The sequence below is a fragment of the Rattus norvegicus genome, chromosome 2 (genome assembly GCF_036323735.1).
Source record: "Rattus norvegicus strain BN/NHsdMcwi chromosome 2, GRCr8, whole genome shotgun sequence".
Taxonomy (NCBI): domain Eukaryota; kingdom Metazoa; phylum Chordata; class Mammalia; order Rodentia; family Muridae; genus Rattus; species Rattus norvegicus.
In genome coordinates, this window is record NC_086020.1 from 212860496 (window position 1) to 212882406 (window position 21911).

At 46.9% G+C, this 21911-nt stretch overlaps 1 protein-coding gene across 2 annotated transcripts in view; it reads left to right on the forward strand.

Annotated features, from left to right (window-relative positions):
• Nucleotides 1-21911, forward strand: part of Abca4 (ATP binding cassette subfamily A member 4) — a 137261-nt gene that overhangs the window by 11026 nt on the left and 104324 nt on the right. For both annotated transcript variants that reach the window (XM_063281945.1, NM_001107721.1), the window contains exons 5-6: nucleotides 6648-6775; nucleotides 14040-14237. In XM_063281945.1, coding sequence (XP_063138015.1) covers nucleotides 6648-6775; nucleotides 14040-14237 — 326 coding nt within the window. The remainder of the gene's footprint in view (nucleotides 1-6647; nucleotides 6776-14039; nucleotides 14238-21911) is intronic.

Consider the following 21911-nt stretch of genomic DNA (forward strand, 5'->3'; position numbering starts at 1 on the left):
AGAATTCAAGGGCAACCAGAGGGCTACACAGAGCAATCTGTCTCAAAATAACAAAATTAATTAAATAATTAAGTAATGAATCAGACATCCATGCGGGAGAGCCACTTAGAATGAGGAACAGCAGAGAGGAGGCAGAAATGTCCCACAGTCTCAGGGGGAAAACAGGAGGCAAACAAAAACCAACAGAGAAAACAGCACCAGATCTTAAAAGTCTTCCTTGAGCACTGCATGGGTGTGTCAGCTCCACTTAGACATCCGGGGACCAGTTGCTGTGGCAGTTGTGATCCAGAGGCTGTGAGGAGGTAGAGCTCCAGGAATCCCTGAGGAGTTGCCACAGCCTTGTGGGTAGAGAGTATCTTTCAAGCAATGCCCACTAGTGGGGAAAAACACTTCAACAATAGAGTTCAGGAGGCAGCAGGAGCTGTAGAAAGATGTGTGTTCCTAAGACAGAGCTGGTAACTCTAAAGATTGTCCTTAGGGGATGACAGAGACAAGGGAAGGACAACATGGGAAGCCAAGGGGCAAGAGCGGACAGATAGGGCAGCTTTTATCCTAGCTACAGTGAAATTACGGCGGTGTGAGTCAGCCCTCCTCACCTGAGCTTGTGGTACAGCTCCTTCACCCTCAGCATACACTCGGCTCCTACTGTGAGTCACACACTGGCCTAGTCTTTGGGGAATAGACAGACAGATGCTGCCCCTAGAGACAGTGGTAGACGATGATGCCCTTCACCATATGGGGAAGCAGAGGGCTTTGAGAACATGGGGAGTCAGGAGAGGGAAAGACTGGAAAAAATCTGGCCCCTCCCATCTTTCTGCCTTTGCAGCCTGGACCAGGAGTATGTTCAGACTGCTGTGTTACCATTGCTTAGTTACATTCAAGTTACTTACAAAGCCGTAGAGTACATATTGCTGGTCATCGTTTCTACAGCCTAGACTATAAATATCTACAGCAGTCTTTGCTCTTCTGAAAAAGTACTTATTTCAGTGAGCTGAAGTCTCAAAGACTCTAAAAGGTAGGAACAGCTAGCATTTCCTATCTACCTATCTATCTACTTACCTATCTATCTAACTACCTACCTACCTATCTACCTACCTACCTACCTTCCTGGCTTTCTACCTACCTACCTACCTACCTACCTACCTACCTACCTACCTACCTACCTACCTATCTACCTACCTACCTACCTACCTATCTACCTACCTACCTACCTATCTACCTACCTATCTACCTACCTCCTACCTATCTATCTACCTACCTACCTACTTATCTACCTATCTATCTACCTACCTACCTACTTATCTACCTATCTACCTACCTATCCCATCCATCCATCTGTCCATCCGTCCATCCATCATCCATCCATCCACCCACCTACCTACCTACTCATCCATCCACCCGTCTGTCTATCTGTCTGTCTGTCTGTCTATCTACCCATCCATCTATGTATAATCTACCATCTTCTGACTGTCTGTCTTTCAATCTGTCAATCTATCTAATTTCTGAGACAAGTCCATGCTTAGCTTAGAACTTGTATAGCTCAGACTTGTGTAAAACTTGTGGCAATCCTCCTGCCCCGGCCTCCAAAGCGCTGGAGTTATAAGCATGAGTCAAGAATGTCTACTTCATATTTGCTGTTTAGTAGTAAGAAGTCAGAGGGACGGATGTGCCAACCGTGAAGATGTTTTGTCCAAGGCTAAGCAAGTAGATACAGATAGAAAGCCACTGTCTTGATCTCAGGGTGACTCTCCTCCCTTTATTCGGGAGGGTCTGCCATCAACTGGACTTAGCATTGAAGTGTCTGACTGTGAAATTGAGTCTTGCTGCAGGGAGCGGAAGAGAATTCATTCTAAGCAGAAGTTCTCTGTGGTTGCTGCGCTGTCTAGGAGAAACCAAATTACTACTTTCTAAGCTAAAAAGAACTTAGGACTTGAGGGGGACTGGGCAGGCTAGTGGATCTTTCTGCAGGCTCTCCGGCTATGGGGGAATCTCCTAAAGAGAGCTTGGCTGGGGGACAGGGTCAGGAGAGCCTTCCAAGACTCCCCAGAAGCTGGGGACAGAAACTAACAGGGGTCCATGGACCATAGCTATGTAAAATGACATGGTCTTGGGAAAATTTTGGGGCCAGGCACTGATGTCTAGTCGATACAGCAGGAGGAGGAGGTTCTGGATTTTGGTCAAGGCGAACACTGAAATCTGAAGTTACCATGAGGAAAGATCTCAGTCTCAGAGTTGGATGGACAGCTGCAGTCACCTCACCGAGGCTTTTGCCTGTGGGGCTCCCGTCTCCTGGGAAAGTGTTCCTGTGCTGACCCAGACAGCACTTCCCTCTCACAGCAAACCTGTAGGGCTGCATTCTCCGCAGGGGAGGATTAATGGGGAGCCACCAGCTGCAGACAGACTAGCCCCCAACCCCAGCCAGCTCTGAGGTCTCATCTCTAAACCCTTCTTCCTGAAGCCTCACCCTGAGCAACCCTCCGCCCCGACCCTCAGCCTCCAATCTTCCCAGGGAGGAGAACAAGTAGAACCACATTTTAAATGAAAATGTAGTTTTCTTTCCCCAGCAACCCTCTCCACCTCCCAGCTTCACACTCTCCCTCAGGAATCTAATGAAGGGCTTGTCTGGTATCGTCCTGTCACTCAGACCCTGGGCCCCACACTCTGCTGGCAGGATAGCCCCAACACCCTCCTCAGGTGTGCCAACCCCACCCCTGACCTGGCCAGGCCACAGTTGTATGATACTCAACAAAAATGACTCTCTGTCTCACCCCTTCTCCCAAGGTGTTTGTAGGCCACAGCAGCTCAGTGTGTTAAAGAATAACTAAAAATAAACAGCTGAATGGATTTTCACTCTCAGGATAAGAGCACAGGTATTTATTGAGTACCTGGAGTCATTTAACAGACATTTATTGAGGCCTTGATACTATGTCAGGCCCTAATGCTGAGTGAAAAAGAAAAAAGGAGAGGAGTAGAGAGGAGAAGAGAGGAGAGGAGAGGAGAGGAGAGGAGAGGAGAGGAGAGGAGAGGAGAGGGAGAGGGAGAGGGAGAGGGAGAGGGGGAGAGAGAGAGAGAGAGAATATATGAGAATGACCTTGAGGTCATACCTCTGTGTTCCTAATAAGGCTAGGTAGAACAAGGGATGTAAAAAAAGGAGAGAGAAAAAAACCACCCATGCATGACTGCATGTGCATGTTTGTGTGTGCACATGCATACGCTCTACTGTGTGCAGAATTCTACAGTGAGGGCCTGCAAGTCTGTGTCTAAAGGAGTAACTACAGGAGAGCAATTGAGCTGACACCCCAGAGGTAGTAGAACAGACAGAGCTGCTGGGAAATGGCGGACTCTGGGTTACCCAAAGGGAAGGAACACAAAGATTGAACGTGGTACCTTCTCCTAGGCCCTGCTACTTCAGTGGAACCCCCCCTTCGGGTTCTCCCAAAGTCTTTAGAAGGTCCCTGAGCAAAGGAGAGCAATAGCGGGTCACTCTCTGGCCCAGCTCTCAAAGGCATCCAACTCTACAAGAGGCTGCTGTATGGACACATCAGGGACAGATGCTCCTGCCCTAGTCAATGGCAGATGTATGGGCTTGACCCCTGCCCTGCAATAGGAAATTTTCATGGCGGTCTGGATCTAGTCATACCTCCACACAGGAACATCACATCCCTGAAACAGCCATGGAGGTTGTCAGGCACTTGTCTGGAGAGGGAAAGGTTTGGGTGGGAGGTGTAGCCAGCTAGGGAGCTGGAGTCAGAAGGAGAAAGGGTGTCAGAAGAGTATGATCCTTGGAGAAATCCTCAGAGCTCAGCAGGGCAGCAGACACCTGGAGGACTTGAGCCATAACGACATTACATATCCAGGGGTTTGCCTTCATTTTGAGGTGACTTCAAGAAACTGGGCCTGTGGGGGCTGGGGATTTAGCTCAGTGGTTAGAGCGCTTACCTAGGAAGCGCAAGGCCCTGGGTTCGGTCCCCAGCTCCGAAAAAAAAAAAAAAAAAAAAAAGAGAAACTGGGCCTGTGGACTCTTCTCTGGTCAATATCTTATCAGCTGTAGAAGTAGCCAGTTTGATTCTCATACCTGGGCAGGAAGCAGCAGAAGAGGCAGGTGCTGGAGGGAATCCCCCAGGAGGGGTGGGGTGATATTAATGCTGTCAGAATAAGCATTTATTGAGTACTAACTACTTTGAGGCCTGGGAATTAAGTGCTTCAGTTCCTTTATCTCTTGTTACATCTATAATATCTAGTCTATATGGATCACGTGGAGAGAGGCTGATCACATGACCAGGGATACCTTCACAGTAAGGGGTCCTTTATGCCTCCTTGAGAAAGACTTCTTGCTTCCAAAAGCAAGTTGAGTGAAGTTGTAAAGAATGTGGCTAAGGCTGACCAGGACAAGCCAGGGCAACAGGCCTGAAACTTGCCCCCCGCCCCCCCCATGAAACTATTCTAGCTCTTAATTGCTCTGTCCATGCCAATAGCCAGAGCTTTAACCCTGAGTTGAGCTAACAGGAACCACAGAAGGGTTCTCATCCATCATAACTGCAGTGAGAACAGACCAGATGTCTCCAATCCAGAAACAGGGTCTTTTTCTTTGCTTAAAAAATTATTTTTTAAGGAAGGCAGCGGTGGCACATGCCTTTAATCCCAGCACTCTGGAGGTAGAGACAGACAGCTCTCTGTGAATTCCAGGTCAGCCTGGTCTACTGAGAGAGTTCCAGGACAGCCAGGGTTACACAGAAACTCTGTCACAAACAAAACAACAACAAAGGAAACCCCTCAGGCGGCCATCTTGCCAACCAAGGTGATGAGTGCTTCTGCACACAGCTATTGATCGCCTGTACTTCGTCTTGTTATGGATTTTATTTGCCCACTTATTGATTAGATTATTTGGGGTCGGTGTTTACTTATTTGAATTCTTTACATAGTCCAGATATTAATACTTTGTCAGATATATAGCAGGCAAAGATTTTTCTCCCACCATCCATCTGTCCATCTGTCCGTCCATCTGTCTGTCCACCCATCCATAGGCTGCCCCTTTGCACTGTTAACCATTTCCTTCAGTTATGTAGAAGATTTGTAACTTCATGAAACCCCATCTATCAATTTTTGGAATTATTTCTTGAATGATTAGGGTCCCTTTTAGAAAGCCCTTACTGGTTCCTATATCTTGAAGTGGTCTAAGCAATTTCAGAGATTCAAGCCTTTACTAAGGTCTTTGTCTCATTTAAAATTGACTTTTGTACAGAGTAAGAAATAGGGATCCAGTTTCTTTATTCTGTCTGGTTTTTCTTTTATCTTTTCTTTTTAAGATTTATTTATTTTGGGGGGGAGTGTAAAAAAAGATTTACTTATTTTATATATGTAAATACACTGTCACTGTCTTCAGACACACCAGGAGAGGGCATTGAGCCCATTACAGATGGTTGTGAGCCACCGTGTGGTTGCTGGGAATTGAACTGAGGACCTCTTGAAGAGCAATCAGTGCTCTTAACCACTGAGCCATCTCTCCAGCCCAGTCCTGTTTTTCTTGTACCATTTGCTGAAGAATCTGTTTTTTCCTCCAATGTATGTGTGTTTGCCATTTTTTGCCCAAGAATAGGGGGCTGTACCGTGTGGGTATAATTCTGGGTTCTCAGTGTCTATAGCATATGGGTGTGATTCTGAGTCTCAGTGGCTATAGCGAGTGGGTGTGATTTCAGGTTCTCAGTGGCTGTACTGTGGGGGTGTGATTCCGGTTCTCATCCCATTGGCTACCATCTGATTTTGTGCCAGTGCTATTCTGGCTTTGTTGCTATGGCTCTAATGTATTGCCTGAATTCTTCACCCACAATAACACCTTGGCTATTCGAGGTCCTTTTGCTTACATAGGAAACTCAGAATTATTGTGGTTTTTTTTCTAATTATGTGAAGAATGTAATTGGAATTTTTATGGGAATGATATTGAACTTACAGACTACTTTGGGTGTTACAGCGATTTTCACCCCATGAACTCCACAGTCCAGAATCATAAGAGATCCTTCCGTTTTCTAGTATCTTCTTCAATTTTCTGACTTCTGTCCCAGCATGTTAGTTATCTGGACATAGAAAAGCCACTGATTTTAGTCACTTTTAACTGATGTTTTTGTCCTCCTGTTTTGTAGGAAGTTATCAAAACCTAAATTTTCTGGTAGGGTATATAGGTAGAGCAGGGTTTCCCAGCCATAGAACCACTGACATTTGTCGGGGAGATGACTCTTTGGGGGAGTCATCTGTATACTGCATTGTTTGTCTACTATGAATGTTTAGCAATGCCACTGGTCTCTCTCCACTAACACTGCCCAAAGATGTCTCTAGATATTACCAAATATCCCTCAAGAGACAAAATTCCCCTGTCGTAGTTCCTTCCCTTCACTCTCTTGAAAGCCACTGTCTCAGTTCAACCCTAAAAAGTATTCTGCATACCAACCCACCCTAGGTTAACTTTTCCCATCTTCTGTGCCTTCCCATTGTATGCCTGTAGGACTGTGTGGGTGGCAGATACTGGCAACAGCCTCAACCTCCCAGAGTTCCCAGGGAAGTCTTCTTCTGAGAGCCAAGTAGAAACATTTCCGGTTCATTCTAGCTGCTAGACCCATCTCCCTCCAATCTTCTGTTCTTTCATTCACATGCAGGAAGAGGATTACCAATCCGAGACATCCTGAAAGATGAAGAGACACTGACACTATTTCTCAAGAAAAACATTGGCCTGTCTGACTCAGTTGCCTATCTTCTGGTCAACTCCCAAGTTCGTATGGAACAGGTAGGTAAGGCCCGTTGCAGAGGGAGAAGCACTGAGCCTAAGAAAGATAAAGGTTATTTGGCTTCCTTTTTCTTTTGCTTCCATGTTCAGAATTCATGACTCGTGCTCCATATTCATGAACATACCTGGGGGGTTACGGAGTCAACGAGCATCCCTCACAGGACTCTGAAGCAGCACTGGTGCCCATAAGACTCCCCAGGCTTTTGAAACTTAAAGGAAGCAGAACAGTCATGAGGCTGAACCTATCCTGGAGAGTAGGGGATCTCACCATTTATTTACTAATCAAATCTGGAGGGACAGCTCTAAGTCCTGGAGTGCCAGACAGGCAAAGCCCATGACTCAGGATACTGATATCCCACCAGAGGGTTGATTGATGTAAACAGAGACTTACTTGTGTCTCCTGGCTGTTGGGAGTCAAGGAGGGCAAAAGTTATTATATAAGGACAAGAGTTCCCTTACTAAGGAGAAAGTCAGCTTGTAAGCACTTAAGAAAAGAGCTCCAGCCAAGAACTCTGTGTGTGTGTGTGTGTGTGTGTGTGTATGCATGTGTGTGTGCATGTGTGTATGTGTGCATGTGTATGTGCATATGTGTATGTGTGCATGTGTATGTGCATGTGTGTATGTGTGCATGTGTATGTGCATGTGTGTATGTGTGCATGTGTATGTGCATGTGTGTATGAGTGCATGTGTATGTGCATGTGTGTATGTGTGCATGTGTATGTGTATGTATGCATGTGTGTGCATGTGTGTATATGTGCATGTGTATGTGCATGTTTATGTGTGCATGTGTATGTGCATGTGTGTATGTGTGCATGTGTGTGTATGTATGCATGTGTATGTGCATGTGTGTATGTGTGCATGTGTGTATGTGTGAGTGAGTGTGTGTATGTGTGTGTGTTTCTGTGCATTAGGGGCTGGAAAGATGGCTTAGTAGTTAAAAGCACACACTGCTTGCTCTGTGTGGTGGTTTGAATGAGAATGGCCTTCATGGCCTAAAGTATTCGAATGCTTAGTCACCAGCTTGAAAGGATTACAAGGTTTAGGTATGGCCCTATTGGAGGAAATGTGTCACTGTGGGTGGATTTTGAGGTTTCAAAAGCCCATGCCAGGCCCAGGCTCTCTCTTCCTGCCTGCAGACCAGAACGTGGCTCTCGGCTGTGGCTCTCGGCTACTGCTCCCGCCAATGAGTACCCATCATCTTTCCCATCATGATAATACATGGCTAACCTTTGAGACTTTAAACAGTGCCCCAGTTAAATGCTTTCTTTATAACAGTAGCCTTAGTCATCTGTCCATCCAGCATATAGAGTGGCTACATAGAACAAATCACTAAGACATGGCCCAAGTGTGGTTTCCAGCATCCTGTCAGTTAGCTTACAACCTCCTGTAACTCCTGCTTCTGGGGGCTTCAACATATGCCTCCTTGGGCACCTGCACTCATGAAGGGGGAGACCCTCCCCACCTGGTGGTGATGAAGGATCTTTTTGTTTTGTTTTGCTTTTTGTTGTTGTTGTTTTTTTATTTTTAGTTGATATATGGAATATCATTTTTTCATCTTTATTAAATTGGGTATTTCTTATTTATATTTCAAATGTTATTCCCTTTTCCGGTTTCCATGCCAACATCCCCCTAACCTCTCCCCCTCCCATTCTCTATGGGAGTTCCCCTCCCCATCCTCCCCCCATTACCGCCCTCCCCCCAACAATCACGTTCACTGGAGGTTCAGTCTTAGCAGGACCAAGGGCTTCCCCTTCCACTGGTGCTCTTACTAGGATATTCATTGTTAACTATGAGGTTGGAGCCCAGGGTCAGTCCATGTATAGTCTTTGGGTAGTGGCTTAGTCCCTGGAAGCTCTGGTTGTTTGGCATTGTTGTACATATGGGGTCTCAAGCCCCTTCAAGCTCTTCCAGTTCTTTCTCTGATTCCTTCAACGGGGGTCCTATTCTCAGTTCAGTGGTTTGCTGCTGGCATCCGCCTCTGTATTTTCTGTATTCTGGCTGTGTCTCTCAGGAGAGATCTACATCCGGCTCCTGTTAGCCTGCACTTCTTTGCTCCATCCATCTTATCTAGTTTGGTGGCTGTATATGTATGGGCCACATGTGGGGCAGGCTCTGAATGGGTGTTCCTTCAGTCTCTGTTCTACACTTTGCCTCCCTATCCCCTCCCAAGGGTATTCTTGTTCCCCTTTTAAAGAAGGAGTGAAGCATCTGCATTTTGGTCATCCTTCTTGAGTTGATGAAGGGGTTTTTATGCTGGTTCCCCACACCACGGTGAAGGAGCCCATGCCTGCTTTCTGATCATCCAGGCTCTATGGTTGTCTCTGGAAACAGACGAGCGAAGAAGAGTCAGTTCCTGGTGAGGCCGAGCCCTGGGCTGGCTGCCCAGCACAGCCCGCCTTCCATCGTCATCCCAGGGAGTTCTCATCAGTACTGACTGCTCTGTTTTCCCGTTTGCTTTTACTTCAGCTCATAAAACTCCAGTCCTGGCAATGCCGGTGAAGATTTCCAGTTGGTAATAAAAGGGAGGCAGAGATAAGGGTTGGAATTTAGGGAAGTTTCCTTCAAGCTTGTACAGCCATGACCTCTGGAGTTCAAGTGGCTGCTGCCCTCTTGGCACCAGGACTGAGGCTCTTTATGGGGAGAGGGGACCAGGGTCACCAGGTTGTGCCACCAGCTCCTGACCAGAGTAGCCAGGGCTCTCAGATCAGCAAGTTCCACAGCTTCCCTGTCACTCCTGAGAGGCCACTCACCACCCACCTGGCTCCCTTTGTATTGCCCAGGCCACCTTGCTTCTCAGCTGGTCACCCACCCCTCCCCCCTCATCTTGACTTCCACCCCATCTGGGCTCTGTGACCTTTATCCAACATGGCCACTAGAACTTGCAGCCACAGTGTCCATCTGTCTTTTCAGTGTCCCGAGTGGAAGCTGTGATTAATCATCTTTACCAAGACGGAACTCTCTGTTCATCACCATCAGTAGAGTCTCTTCCGGTCCTTTCTTCCTGGCACATGAGCACAGCTCTGGGAGGGGTGGGGCATCTCAATACCGCATTGCTTCTAGGAAATCATTAAATGAAGAGAGGAATACAGTTCTGTCGCATTCCCATCTCTCCAGCCCTGAAAACTCCTGAGGATGCTTCAGGCCCCAATCTAGATGTTGCATCCTCAATAACGCTCATAAGCTTCCTTTCTTGGGCCAATCCTCCCTTTTCCTTACTCACCAGAGTTAGTGAGCATTGGCGAGTCTCTAGGAGTCTCTGCGAGGCCCACACACTGTAAATCACCATGAATCACTCGAATGCTCCACTCTATGCCTGTTTCCTCACCACGAAAATGCCTACCATACATGGTGGTAATAAGAAGAGACTGAAAAATTAATATATGTGAACCACTTAGAATGGTCCCAGACACACTTAATAAGCACCAAGTACTTTGTCACCATTATTTTTGAGACAGGCTGTCATGTAGCCCAGGCTGGCCTCAAGTACACTGTTAGCTGAGGACGGCCTTGAGCTTCTGATGTTCCTGCCTCTACCTTCTGAGTGCTGGGATTACAGGCCTGCCCTGTACCACCATGTCTGGTAAAGTCTAGGAACTTTGACTAGCTATTCTCTTGCTCTCTCTTCCCACCCCCCCCCACCAACTCTGTTTCTCTCAATGTCTCTTCTGTGGTAGGTGTAACACCCAGAGTGTCACGCATAGGAAGGAGGGGTGTTCTGCCACTGAGTTATCTCAGCCCTGACTGACCTTTCTGATCCTTCTCCTTTCATAGTCTAGCTTTGATTTATTTGATCTTACACTTATACCGTCTAACTGCTCATATATGCAGCTACTTAGAGAGCTCTTCAAAGGATAGGAAGCCTGTGTTAGTCATCTCTAGATTCCCCAGTCCTCGATCCCTGATCAATAGTTCAGTGAATAACACTGAAAGAGTATTTGATTGGATAAGTGAGGTTTTGTCAATTAGGATTTTTTTTGCTTTTTGTTTTGTTTTGTTTTTTGTTGGTTTTTTTTGTTTTGTTTTGTTTTGTTTTTTGTTTTTTGGGTTTTTTGGTTTTTTTTTTTTTTTTTTTTTTTTTTTTTGGAGTTGTTTGTCAATTTAGCACAAGCAAGAGTTCTCTGAGAAAAGGGAAACTCAATTAAGAAAATGCCTCCAGGGCTGGGGATTTAGCTCAGTGGTAGAGCGCTTACCTAGGAAGCGAAAGGCCCTGGGTTCGGTCCCCAGCTCCGAAAAAAAGAACCAAAAAAGAAAAAAAAAAAAAAAAAAGAAAATGCCTCCATAAGATCCGGTTGTAGGTGAGCCTGTAGGGCATTTTCTTAATTAGTGGTTGATGTGGGAGGATTCTCAGCCCATTGTGAGTGGTGCCCTCCCTGGGCTGGTGGTCCTGGGATTTATAAGAAAGCAGGCTGAGCAAGCCATGATGAACAAGCAGTAAGAAACACCCCTCCAGAACAAGAATAGAATGGAGAGGCAGGGAATAGAGAGGCAAAGATTAAAACAGAGACAGAAGGAACACCCATTCAGAGCCTGCCCCACATGTGGCCCATACATATACAGCCACCCAATTAGACAAGATGGATGAAGCAAAGAAGTGCAGACCGACAGGAGCCGGATGTAGATCTCTCCTGAGAGACACACCCAGAATACAGCAAACACAGAGGCGAATGCCAGCAGCAAACCACTGAACTGAGAATAGGACCCCCGTTGAAGGAATCAGAGAAAGAACTGGAAGAGCTTGAAGGGGCTCGAGACCCCATATGTACAACAATGTCAAGCAACCAGAGCTTCCAGGGACTAAGCCACTACCTAAAGACTATACATAGACTGACCCTGGACTCTGACCCCATAGGTAGCAATGAATATCCTAGTAAGAGCACCAGTGGAAGGGGAAGCCCTGGGTCCTGCTAAGACTGAACCCCCAGTGAATGTGATTGTTGGGGGGAGGGCGGTAATGGGGGGAAGATGGGGAGGGGAACACCCATAACGAAGGGGAGGGGGAGGGGCTAGGGGGATGTTGGCATGGAAACCGGAAAAGGGAAAAGGGAATAACATTTGAAATGTAAATAAGAAATACTCAAGTTAATAAAAAAAAAAAAGAAGAAAAGAAAAAAAGAAAGAAAGAAACACCCCTCCACGACCTCTGCATCAGCCATCAGCTCCTGCTTCCAGGTTCCTGCTGTTTGAGTTTTTGCATTGATTTTCTTCAGTGATGAGGAGTCTTAAGGCTACTAAATCCTTTCCTCCCCCAAGTGGCTTTGGTCATGGTGTTACATCACAGTGACAGTGACCTTACTTAAGACAGTCCTTGGGATTGCCAGGCGGTCCTGGGTGTATAAGAAAGTTAGCTGAGCAAGCCATGGAGAACAAGTCAGTGAGCAGCTCCCCTCCATGGCCTCTGCTTCAGTTCCCACCTCCAACCTCCTGCCTTGAGTTCCTGTCCTGACTTCCCCTCATGATGGACTGTAAACTATGGAATGAAATAAACCTTTTCCTCCCCAAGTTGCTTTTGGTCCTGGAGTTTCATCCCAGCAATAGAGAGAAAACCAGGACGTTAGCTAATCCCTATGTACATGTGTTGTTGCCTGGTCCCCTTTCACGAGCTCCTTCCTTTGGAGTACGAGAGGGTCAGACAAAGTGAGCTTATGAAAAATGTTTCAGCTTCTGGCTAGAGAGATGATGGGGTTTTGCCCAGAGATACGAAATGAGGTGTGGGCAAAGGCAGAATGATCTGTGGGAACACCCCTATTACAGACCCTAGACTGATCATGCCTGTGCCTCATGGGGGAACCAGTGTGGTGTCTGTGTGATACAGAACCATGTTTCTTTCTGTGAGGCTGACAGAGACTGCTCTGCCTTCCAATGTGGAGGTCTGTGTGATAAGAGTTACACAGTGTCTTCAGGGCCTAGTCTTGTGAATCTGTTCCATGGTACCCAGTCTGGAACTCTGGGATGACGGTGAACACTCCAGGCAGCTAAGAAGCCCTGACCAGGCTTGAGACCTCTTCCATTCCATAATAGTCATGGAGAGCAACATAGTCATGGTGTTCCAAGTCATTCTCTGTGAGCTTCTAAGAGGTGTGGGATGTGGGCTAGCTAGGTCTATGGCTGTGGTTAAAATATGTGCTATATACTTGATTCTGAATTTCAGAGAATCACAAACATTTTCAGCACAATTGTTCTCCCGTTGCAATTTATTTGAGACATACTGAAAGTTATTTGTTGTGTAGCTGAAATTTAAACTTAATTGTGTCAGATATGGTGGCTTGCTCCTGTAACCTCAGAAGACTGAGATAGGAAAATTACCTGAGCTACAGAATAAGTTCCAGGTCAGCCTGGGCTAGAGTGAGACCCTGCCTCAAATAGTCAAGCAAACAGAAAACAATAACAAAATCAAAATCAAACTGATCCGGCTTCCTTGTATTTTTGTGTGGTAATGCTAGTGAGAAGAAGTTGATCAATGTCTCCATAATATGTGTTTGTTTTCACTACTCCTCCACTTCAGCCACTGGGAGAAGCCCTGATGGCGCCTTAGCATCCTTTTCCAAGGAGATCTCTCAATCTTTACAAAGCTTTCTGATAAAGTGAGCTTTGAGGTAGGGTTTGAATTTTTAACAATTAAGATGACCACGAACTTGAAGGCTTACGACAGCACAGGTTTATTACCTTATGATTCACCAGGTCATGCAAAGTCGAGGTTCCATTAAGTCACACTCTTCACCGGGCTGTCTAAAGGAAAACCCATTTTCTCATCTTACCCACCTTGACAGACTGAACGCACTCCTTGGATGGAGGTCCCTCCCCGTCCCCGCTTGCCAAGATGAGTAGTGGCCTGTGAAGCCTTTCTCACAGCACTTCTGCCTCACACAGTTTTTCCTCTGCCACCTCTCAACGTCATAGTCCCTTACACGACATTAAACCCACCTGGATGACTCAAATCAGTCTGTGTGTTTAGGGTTTCGTTTCTTTTTGTTTTTTCTCTGTGTAGCCCTGTCATCCTGGAACTCCCTCTGTAAACCCTGGGTGGCCTCTAATTCGCAGATCCGCCTGCCTCTACTGGGATTAAAGGCACGAGCCATCATCACCGTCCAGCTAATCTGTGTGTTTTAAACCAACTAGTTAGCAGACTGTCTGCCCTTTCAATCCCCTTTGCCGTAGAAGGTGGTCTGTTCATCAGGACTGTGGGTCAGGATGTGGTACCCTCGTTTAAGAGGCTGGTAAAGTTTTCCTACAAGGGGTTCTCCAGCATCTTTTCTCTTCCCTGCAGTTTGCTTATGGAGTCCCAGACTTGGAACTGAAAGACATTGCCTGCAGCGAGGCCCTGTTGCAACGCTTCATCATCTTCAGCCAGCGTTGGGGGGCACAGGCGGTACGCGGTGCCCTGTGTCCCCTCTCCCAGGTCACCCTACAGTGGATAGAAGACACTCTGTATGCCGACGTGGACTTCTTCAAACTCTTCCGTGTGGTAAGGAAAGGGTTCCCTGTCTGCATCTTAGGATTCCTGGCAACTCCTGGGAGCAGGCAGGCCATTGGAGAATTGACATTAAGGAAGGTGTGTGCTCGATGGAGCCTTGAGGAAACTCCTAGTTCTTCTAGAATAGCAGCAGGGGAAAGGAGTTTGGTTCACAACCCCTCCCTCCCCACCCAACCCCCAGCCTCTGACAGTGGGTGTATATCCACTCCAAATGTGAAAAGAATGTTCTCCACCATCTGCAGATTAGTGAGTCTCATTCATGGTTACAGGTAAGACACTGGCTCTGTTCTGGTCCTACTGTTCATCTAGACAACAAGTATGATACTTCCGGGGTGCCCAACCTTTTGACATGTAACCTGACATTGTCATCTACAGGCATGTTGAGATTCCTTCACAGTTATGTCGGAATCTGCCCCCTGTGGACCACAGGTTGAACAAACCTGTGTATAAAATAGTAGGAAAAGGTAGAGAGGGAAAAAAAAAAACTGTGCAAAGCTTTCATACATTTCAACCAGCGAGTTCAAATTTTTTCTTATAGGTCTGTATTTGACCCCCAGGTACTCTTCCTAGATAGAAAAACAAAATAGAAAAGTTGATTATCTCAACATTTCAGGAATGCTGGACAGCTAAGCCAGCCTTCTGCTCTCCAGCCATACCCAGACTCCCAGAGTCCACGAATGTCTCCTTTTGCTAGAAGGGTAGGGTGGAGCACAGAGGTGTCAAACTTCAGGATGTGGGAAATCATCAGAGGTTGTTAAAACACGCAAGTTCAAGTCCCCAGCCCTGCTGGTGGGAAGCTGCCTCATTCCTTAGGCGATTCGTTTTTTAAAAATATTTTTATTGGATGTTTTATGTCTTTACATTTCAAATGCTATTCCCTTCCCCCCTCTAGGAGATCCTTATGGGGGTCCCTAGAGGCCACATTTAGCAGCATTTATTAGAATCCTTTAGAAAAGATGCTGTTCTAGCATCCCAATTGTATGTTTCTTTTTGCCTGTATTTTAATTTCTGAACCTGTGCCATGAGGAAAGTCAATCACTAAGATGTTATTGGAGATATTCTAAGGTTATTTGTTGATTGTGGAGTTTATATTATTTTGTTTTCATGGTTGTTTTCTCAAATCTCAGAAAGTGTACACTCTCCTCTCTCTCTCTCAGTCTTGTTCTCTCCCCTCCCTCTAGCCCCCTCTCTTGCTCTTTAATGCTCTTTCTAGCTCTCGCTCTCTCTCTCTCATCCTCTCTCCCTTTCTATAGCTCTCTCTAATGCTCTTTCACACTCTTCCTCTCTTGTTCTCTCTCCCTTTCTCTTTTGCTCTCTCTCTTCTCTCTCTTTCTTTCTCCCTTTCTACAGCTCTGTCTCTCTAATACTCTTTCACACTCTTCCTCTCTTGTTCTCTCTCCCTTTCTCTTTTGCTCTCTCTCTCTTTCTCTCTCCCTTTCTACAGCTCTCTCTAATGCTCTTTCACACTCTTCCTCTCTTGTTCTCTCTCCCTTTCTCTTTTGCGAGCTCTCTCTCTTCCTCTCTCCCTTTCTACAGCTCTCTCTAATGCTCTTTCACACTCTTCCTCTCTTGCTCTCTCTCTCTCTTGCTCTCTCTCTCTCTCTCTCTCTCTCTCTCTCTCTCTCTCGGCTTATCTTTAAGCTGGGGACAGGGTTGTTGCTGAGTTGGTGAGAGTGCTTGCCTTCCATACACAAATCCGGGGTTAGCTCACATAAACATCTGTAATCCCAGCACTTAGGAGGTGGGGCAGGAGTGCCGGACTTTAATGATCATCTTCAGCTAGCCTAGGATACAGGAGGCGTTGTCTTTGGGGGGGAAAATACACAGAACAGGAAAGAAAGGAGAAGAAAAGAAGCCAGATGCATTCTTTAAAATGAATCAAAATAAAATAGGTCTCATAGTTTCTGACAGTTAATTTTGAGTTTCCCTTGGGAGTAACTCTGAATTTCCCCAGCTCATTGGGATGGGCCTCCAAAGCAGGTAAAAGGTGTCATGACCTGAGGAGGTCACCATAAAAAGTCTAGGGCCTCAGAGATGCCTTGATGCTTCCTATACTGCCGACAGAATTAACAGCCTGTGGCCAGAACATCTCTGTCCTCAGCGGGCTACAAGAGCAACCTTGGCCTCTTCTGGGGTCTGGTCTTCAGTTCACTTTGTCCTGGGTGGGGCCAGAATAGACTTGAATCTGGACAAAACTATGCATCAGTGACTAGACCTTGTGTCAGACAGTTCTGCATTACCATAACACAGTCCCTAATCTGTCAGAGAAAGAGCTTCCTTTGGTTCACAGTTTTAGAGATTCCAGTCTGTGACGAATGGATCTTATCATTTTGAGTCCTTAAGGAGGCAGCACATAGTAGCTGAATACATGGCAGAATAATGCACTCATTTCTCAGAAGAGAACGAGGGGGGACTTGGAGTTCCCACTATACCCTCCAATGGCAGACCTTTCACTAGCCCAAAGACCTCCCACTAGGCCCTCTCCCTTACCAGTTCCACGGTCCTCACTGGTGTCAAGATGGAGAGCATCCCTTTAACAGATGGACCTTTGTGTGACACTAAGATACAAACTGTAGTTAACCCCTTGCTGGGGCTGATCTGGGTGTTTACTTATCAAACAAGACCAGAAACCCTTCTTAGTTTGGGTTTTATTGCTGTGTAGAGACACTAGGACCAAGGTCACTCTTTTAAAGGACAACAATAAACTGGGGGCAGGCTTGCAGTGTCAGAGGTTTAGTTCATTAGCATCATGGCAGGTCACTTCCATGGCATCCTGAAGATAGACCTAGTGCTGGAGAAGGAGCTGAGAGTTGATCTGAAGGCAGCAAGGAGGAGACTGGATTACGTACCCGCATAGCTTGAGCATAGGAGACCTCAAAGCCCGCCCCCACAATGACAGACTTCCTCCAACAAGGCCACACCCATTCCAACAAGGCCGCACCTCCTACGAGTGCCCCATACTCCTAATGGCCCAGCATTCAAACACATGAATCTGTGGGGGCCATTCCTATTCAAACCAACACACCTTTCTTCTGCCTTTCATTGGCTTTAGAAATCAGAAGTTTTACTAGTCTCTCTCACTTACTTAGATGTACCTGCTCTGTACATCTGCAGTGGGTACCTGCAGGGGCCAGGCACTGAGCAGAGGCCATGGCGCCAACATTGAGCCTCCTTCCCTCACTCAGCTCACAAACAATCCAACCAACCAGCTCAAAGCTCCTCCGTGGAGAAAGCTCAGCCACAAACAATACTTGTCCCTGAGAGCAGCAGTCCTTAGTTTAGCAGAATACAGAATCAGCAAGAAAGCTTCAACAGCTACATATGTGGGGGTGGGGGTGCAGTTTAGTTGTAGAGTACTTGCCTGACATGCCTACTAGGCCCTGGGTTTGATCCCCAGCACTGTCACATACTAACCACGCTAACGTACACTCTGTAATTCCACTGGTGGGAAATTAGAGGCAGGAGGAGCAAGGTCACCCTTGACTACATGAGGTGTTTAAGGCCAGGCTGTCTCAAAAAAGAAAAAAACAAAGTATACTTCTAGCCCCAGAATCCAGAGTCTGTTAGTTCAGGTTACTTCGGTATTTTCGAGATCTTTGTAGATAGCTCCAAACTCCAGCCAGGGTCAAAAATTATCAACCTGAGCAAAGGAGTTTGACCTTACAAGCTCAGTTTGTATAGACGAAACAGCAATACGCGTAACACAAACACCTCCAGGCTTCAAGAACACAGTGCTTCAGAGGTACACTGCCCACCCCTTCTCTTAGAACTACGAGGCAAAAGTGGGCGTGGCAGAGGGAAACACCCCAGCGGGAGGCATCAGGTGACCTGCGCAGACCTCCTGGCCTGCCATCCCCTTCGGTCCTTCTGCCTCAACGAGAAAAGAACTGAGTGAAGTAGAACTCGTGAGCGCCTAGCAAAGTGTAAACACCCTGTCTAGTCGTCTAGTGCCCTTGAAATGTGCCTTCCCCGGTACAAACGAACAGGGCAGCTAAACATTAAAAGCAAATAAATTACTAATAAAGAACTTAAAAGAAATAGCAAGCATTAAATAAGATTTTGCTTTCATTGTTTCCTGTTCCCATCCTGGGGAGTGGTTTTAGGAAAACAATCCCCAGGCAGGCATAGGGTGGCCTGGGCAGACCCCGTGGCCCCCTGGAGGAGCATGACTAGCCTCTGTGGCCTGACTGTTATTGCAGCTGGTTGGCGCATAGCCACTGTCATTCCGGCCGGGGAGTGGGGGTGGGGGGACCCTGGGCCGGCCCTTCTCCTGGGTTGTTTCTTGTGCACACGTAGCCCTTATATAAATAAGGTGTTATTAAATGCCAAGTCAGTTCTCATTAACAAAGAAAGAGGGGGGGAAAAATCTCTGTAAGCCACTGTGACCAGCACCTGCCCCTGCTGAGTATAGAGCTAGGGTTGGGGTAGGGTGAGAGCAACCTCCAGACCTGGGAATCTGTAGAGCTGAGGGAACTGAGGGAACAACCTAGTGGGAGTTAAGCACCAACTGGGGCCAGCTGTGTTTTTCCTCTTCCTTTAGAGGTCAGAACGGAATGTTGTCATCTTCAAATAATCCAAATGCAGTTCTTTGGGCCTTGTTCTACCCAACCCCGTCACATAATGTGTGTGTGTGTGTGTGTGTGTGTGTGTGTGTGTGTGTGTGTCTGTTTCTCTGTGTCTGTCTCTGTCTCTCTGTCTCTGTCTCTCTCTCTGTCTCTGTCTCTGTCTCTCTCTCTCTCTCTCTCTCTCACACACACACACACACACACACACACACACACGCACACTCGCATATGTTCCCTTGATTCTCTCCATGTTTTAGCCTCTCTCAGATTCACCTCCAACTGCCATAGCATGAAGTTCGTCTTTACCTGGGACCTTTTCAGGCTAACAGCAGGCAACTTGAAACCCAGAGGCTCAGAGCTGGGCCCAGGGCATCATTACTGCCAGCAATACCTGAAACTTTCGCGCCTCATTAAAAACAAAAACAGAAACAACCGTGCATCCCTTTAGTCCTTTAGTCCGTTTCGGGTGAGGGCCCAGGTTGCGCAGGCCCCTCTGCCCCTCCTCCACCCCACCCCTCCTGCCTTCCTGTTTTCTCTCCCACTCCGGTGCACAGCTTTGAAATCTTGCTGAGAAGCAAATTCGTCCCTTGTCTGTGGATGTTTATTTGTGGAAACTCAGCCGAGGAGAAGAGGCGACGCTGAGACCGCCATTCTGCTGGGAAATCTTGAGTTTCCCCTCCTTTTCCCCCTTCTCCGTGGCTGTGGAGGGAAGAAAGATGGCTTCTGGGATCACAACTTTCTCCTCTGTAAATGTTCCTGCTGTAGCACAGTTTGGCTTCGGTTTTTCCCTCTCTCTCAATCTCTACGCTGCTGTGGCTTTTGCTTTTCTGTCTCCGTTGCACTTGTGTCCCCGGGACTCTCAGCTGGCCGAATATTGAGTTTCAGAGAAGAAAAGGCCAGTCTTGGGGGTCCTGACTACTTGCCGCAGCCCATGTCCCGCTTCACTCTTGGCTCTGCTCCCTGAATTCCTGAGTCACCGGGAGTAAACAGAGGCGGACTGCGCATCCTCTGGCGAGAGCTGGCCTTGCTTTCCGCTCCCCGGGGTCACTGGCCAGCAGTTTGTTAAATTTCAACTATGTGCTCCAATTTTCGAGTGGCTTTTTTGCTATGCACAATTCTCTGGGGAAACCCCACATCTCCTGGGTTTAACAATAATGTCTCATTAGTGACTTTACCTCTATGATATATTTCTTCCCTCCCCTCTCTCCCCCTCACTTCCTCTGGATTGCTGCGGCTACCTAACTTTCTCCTACTTCGGGAAGAAAGGAGAAAGAAATCAAATTCCAGTGCAAGCAGCAGTGTGTGTGTATTGAAGGGGAGTTGGGGTAGTGGTAGGGGGGCAGGGTGTGTTGGGGACTGTGGGGGTTGGGGGCACATGGCAGGCAGAAACAAAACTCAGACAGAAACAGAGTTTTAAAAACCATTAAGCCATACTAGAAGTATTTGACTTACAGCATCTGTAGCTTCCCCCCGCCCCGTTTACATCTATTAAATTAGTGGTTATTAGGATAGGGGTCCCCTTGGCAAATAGATTTCAATAAAGGAAATAGAAGGGAGGTCTTAATGTGCCTGGGCTAATGATCTTCTCATTTGCTTGTCTTGAGTTCCTTTAGGATCTAGATATATATGGTAAGCTAGGGCTTGTTCTCAGGACAGACCAGATGTGACTTTATAGACTGAGGAAGAAAGAATCCTGGTGATCAGAGCTAAAGTGACTTGGGACAGAAGCCAGTCCCTGGGACAGCTGCTAGTTCGGAGAGTGGGGTCTGGTGTCTCTGCCTGTCTTCAGTCGGTATAGATCACGTACTTACACTATGTGATACCCACATGCTAGATAACAGGTTCCCTCCAGTGTAAATTGGCTTTTGGAAGGATTTTGGCTCCTGATAGATACTTCGGCTCTCTGCAGAACAGTAGTTCTGAATTGTTTTTATGGATTAGGATCATGTTTGAGAATCTGACACTAGCTCCAAGCCTTTCCCTAGGGAATATAAGTCCCCACAGATGTGAAGGGGTAGAGACTCTTGGAAGCCACAGAAGTCAGACCTTAGGTTAAAATCTATTGCAATGAAGTTTCTTTCCTACCTCCCTACTAATATACAAGTATCTCAGATATATCTCAAGTACAAAATAAGATGTTTCTTTTTTCTTTTTCAAGAGTTAAACTCACTCTAAAAGTTTACAGTGGGAATGTGGATGACAGATCTGTCCCCCACCCCCACCCCTGCCCCAGAAGCACTTACACGAATGCATATGTGCACAGAATCTATTATACACAGTCCAGGATCACTCAGGACAGTGACAGAACCACAGGATCCTCTCCGAAGATGATGCGACTGTGTCCGTGCTTGAGCACACAAGGGGATCAGAGTTAAGACCCAGATGTACAAGATAGAAACTCACTCCCATATTACAAACTTAGAACAGCAGCAGAATTCAGCCATGAGGGAGACCCCATGTCGTAGTAATCCAGCGTACACTGAACTGCGGAGCTCAGGGCGACAGGTAGATAATCACAGCACAGATGTGACCTCACGTCTGGGGTCCAGCACAGTCTCAGCTAACGCCCAGGCCCCCGAACCGCTACCTGCAGCCCAGCCTCAGCACAGTCGAGGTGTTTCTTCCTTCTGGGTTGAGGCAGGGTACAGGAAACCATGCCGGTTCCTGGTGTTGTCGTTGACCTTGGATATTTTCATAAAACCCCTCAGCACTGGCTCTGGAGGGTGAGATCAGTGGTAGAGGACCAGAGTCCTGGGCCACCTGCTGGCCCATACAAGCATCCCCTAGTGGCCCAGAGACTGCTTTCTGGTGCTGTTTATAAAGGGCCATTTCTTCTACCTTGTGATTGACAATAAGACCCATTCTACACACATCATGGGAGTGCAGTGAAATTTGTGTCAGAGAAAAGATGGGAAACACACTTTGAAACCAAAGACATTTTGCTTATACCAAGTGAAAGTGTGGGCAGGTTCAGTCAGTAAAGTGGTTGACCTAAAGTATGAGGGCTGTGTTCAACACCTAGAACCTATGTGAAAAAAGTCAGATATGGTAGAGCATGCTTGTAGATCCCTGCACTAGGGAGGCAGAGGAAAGTGTATCC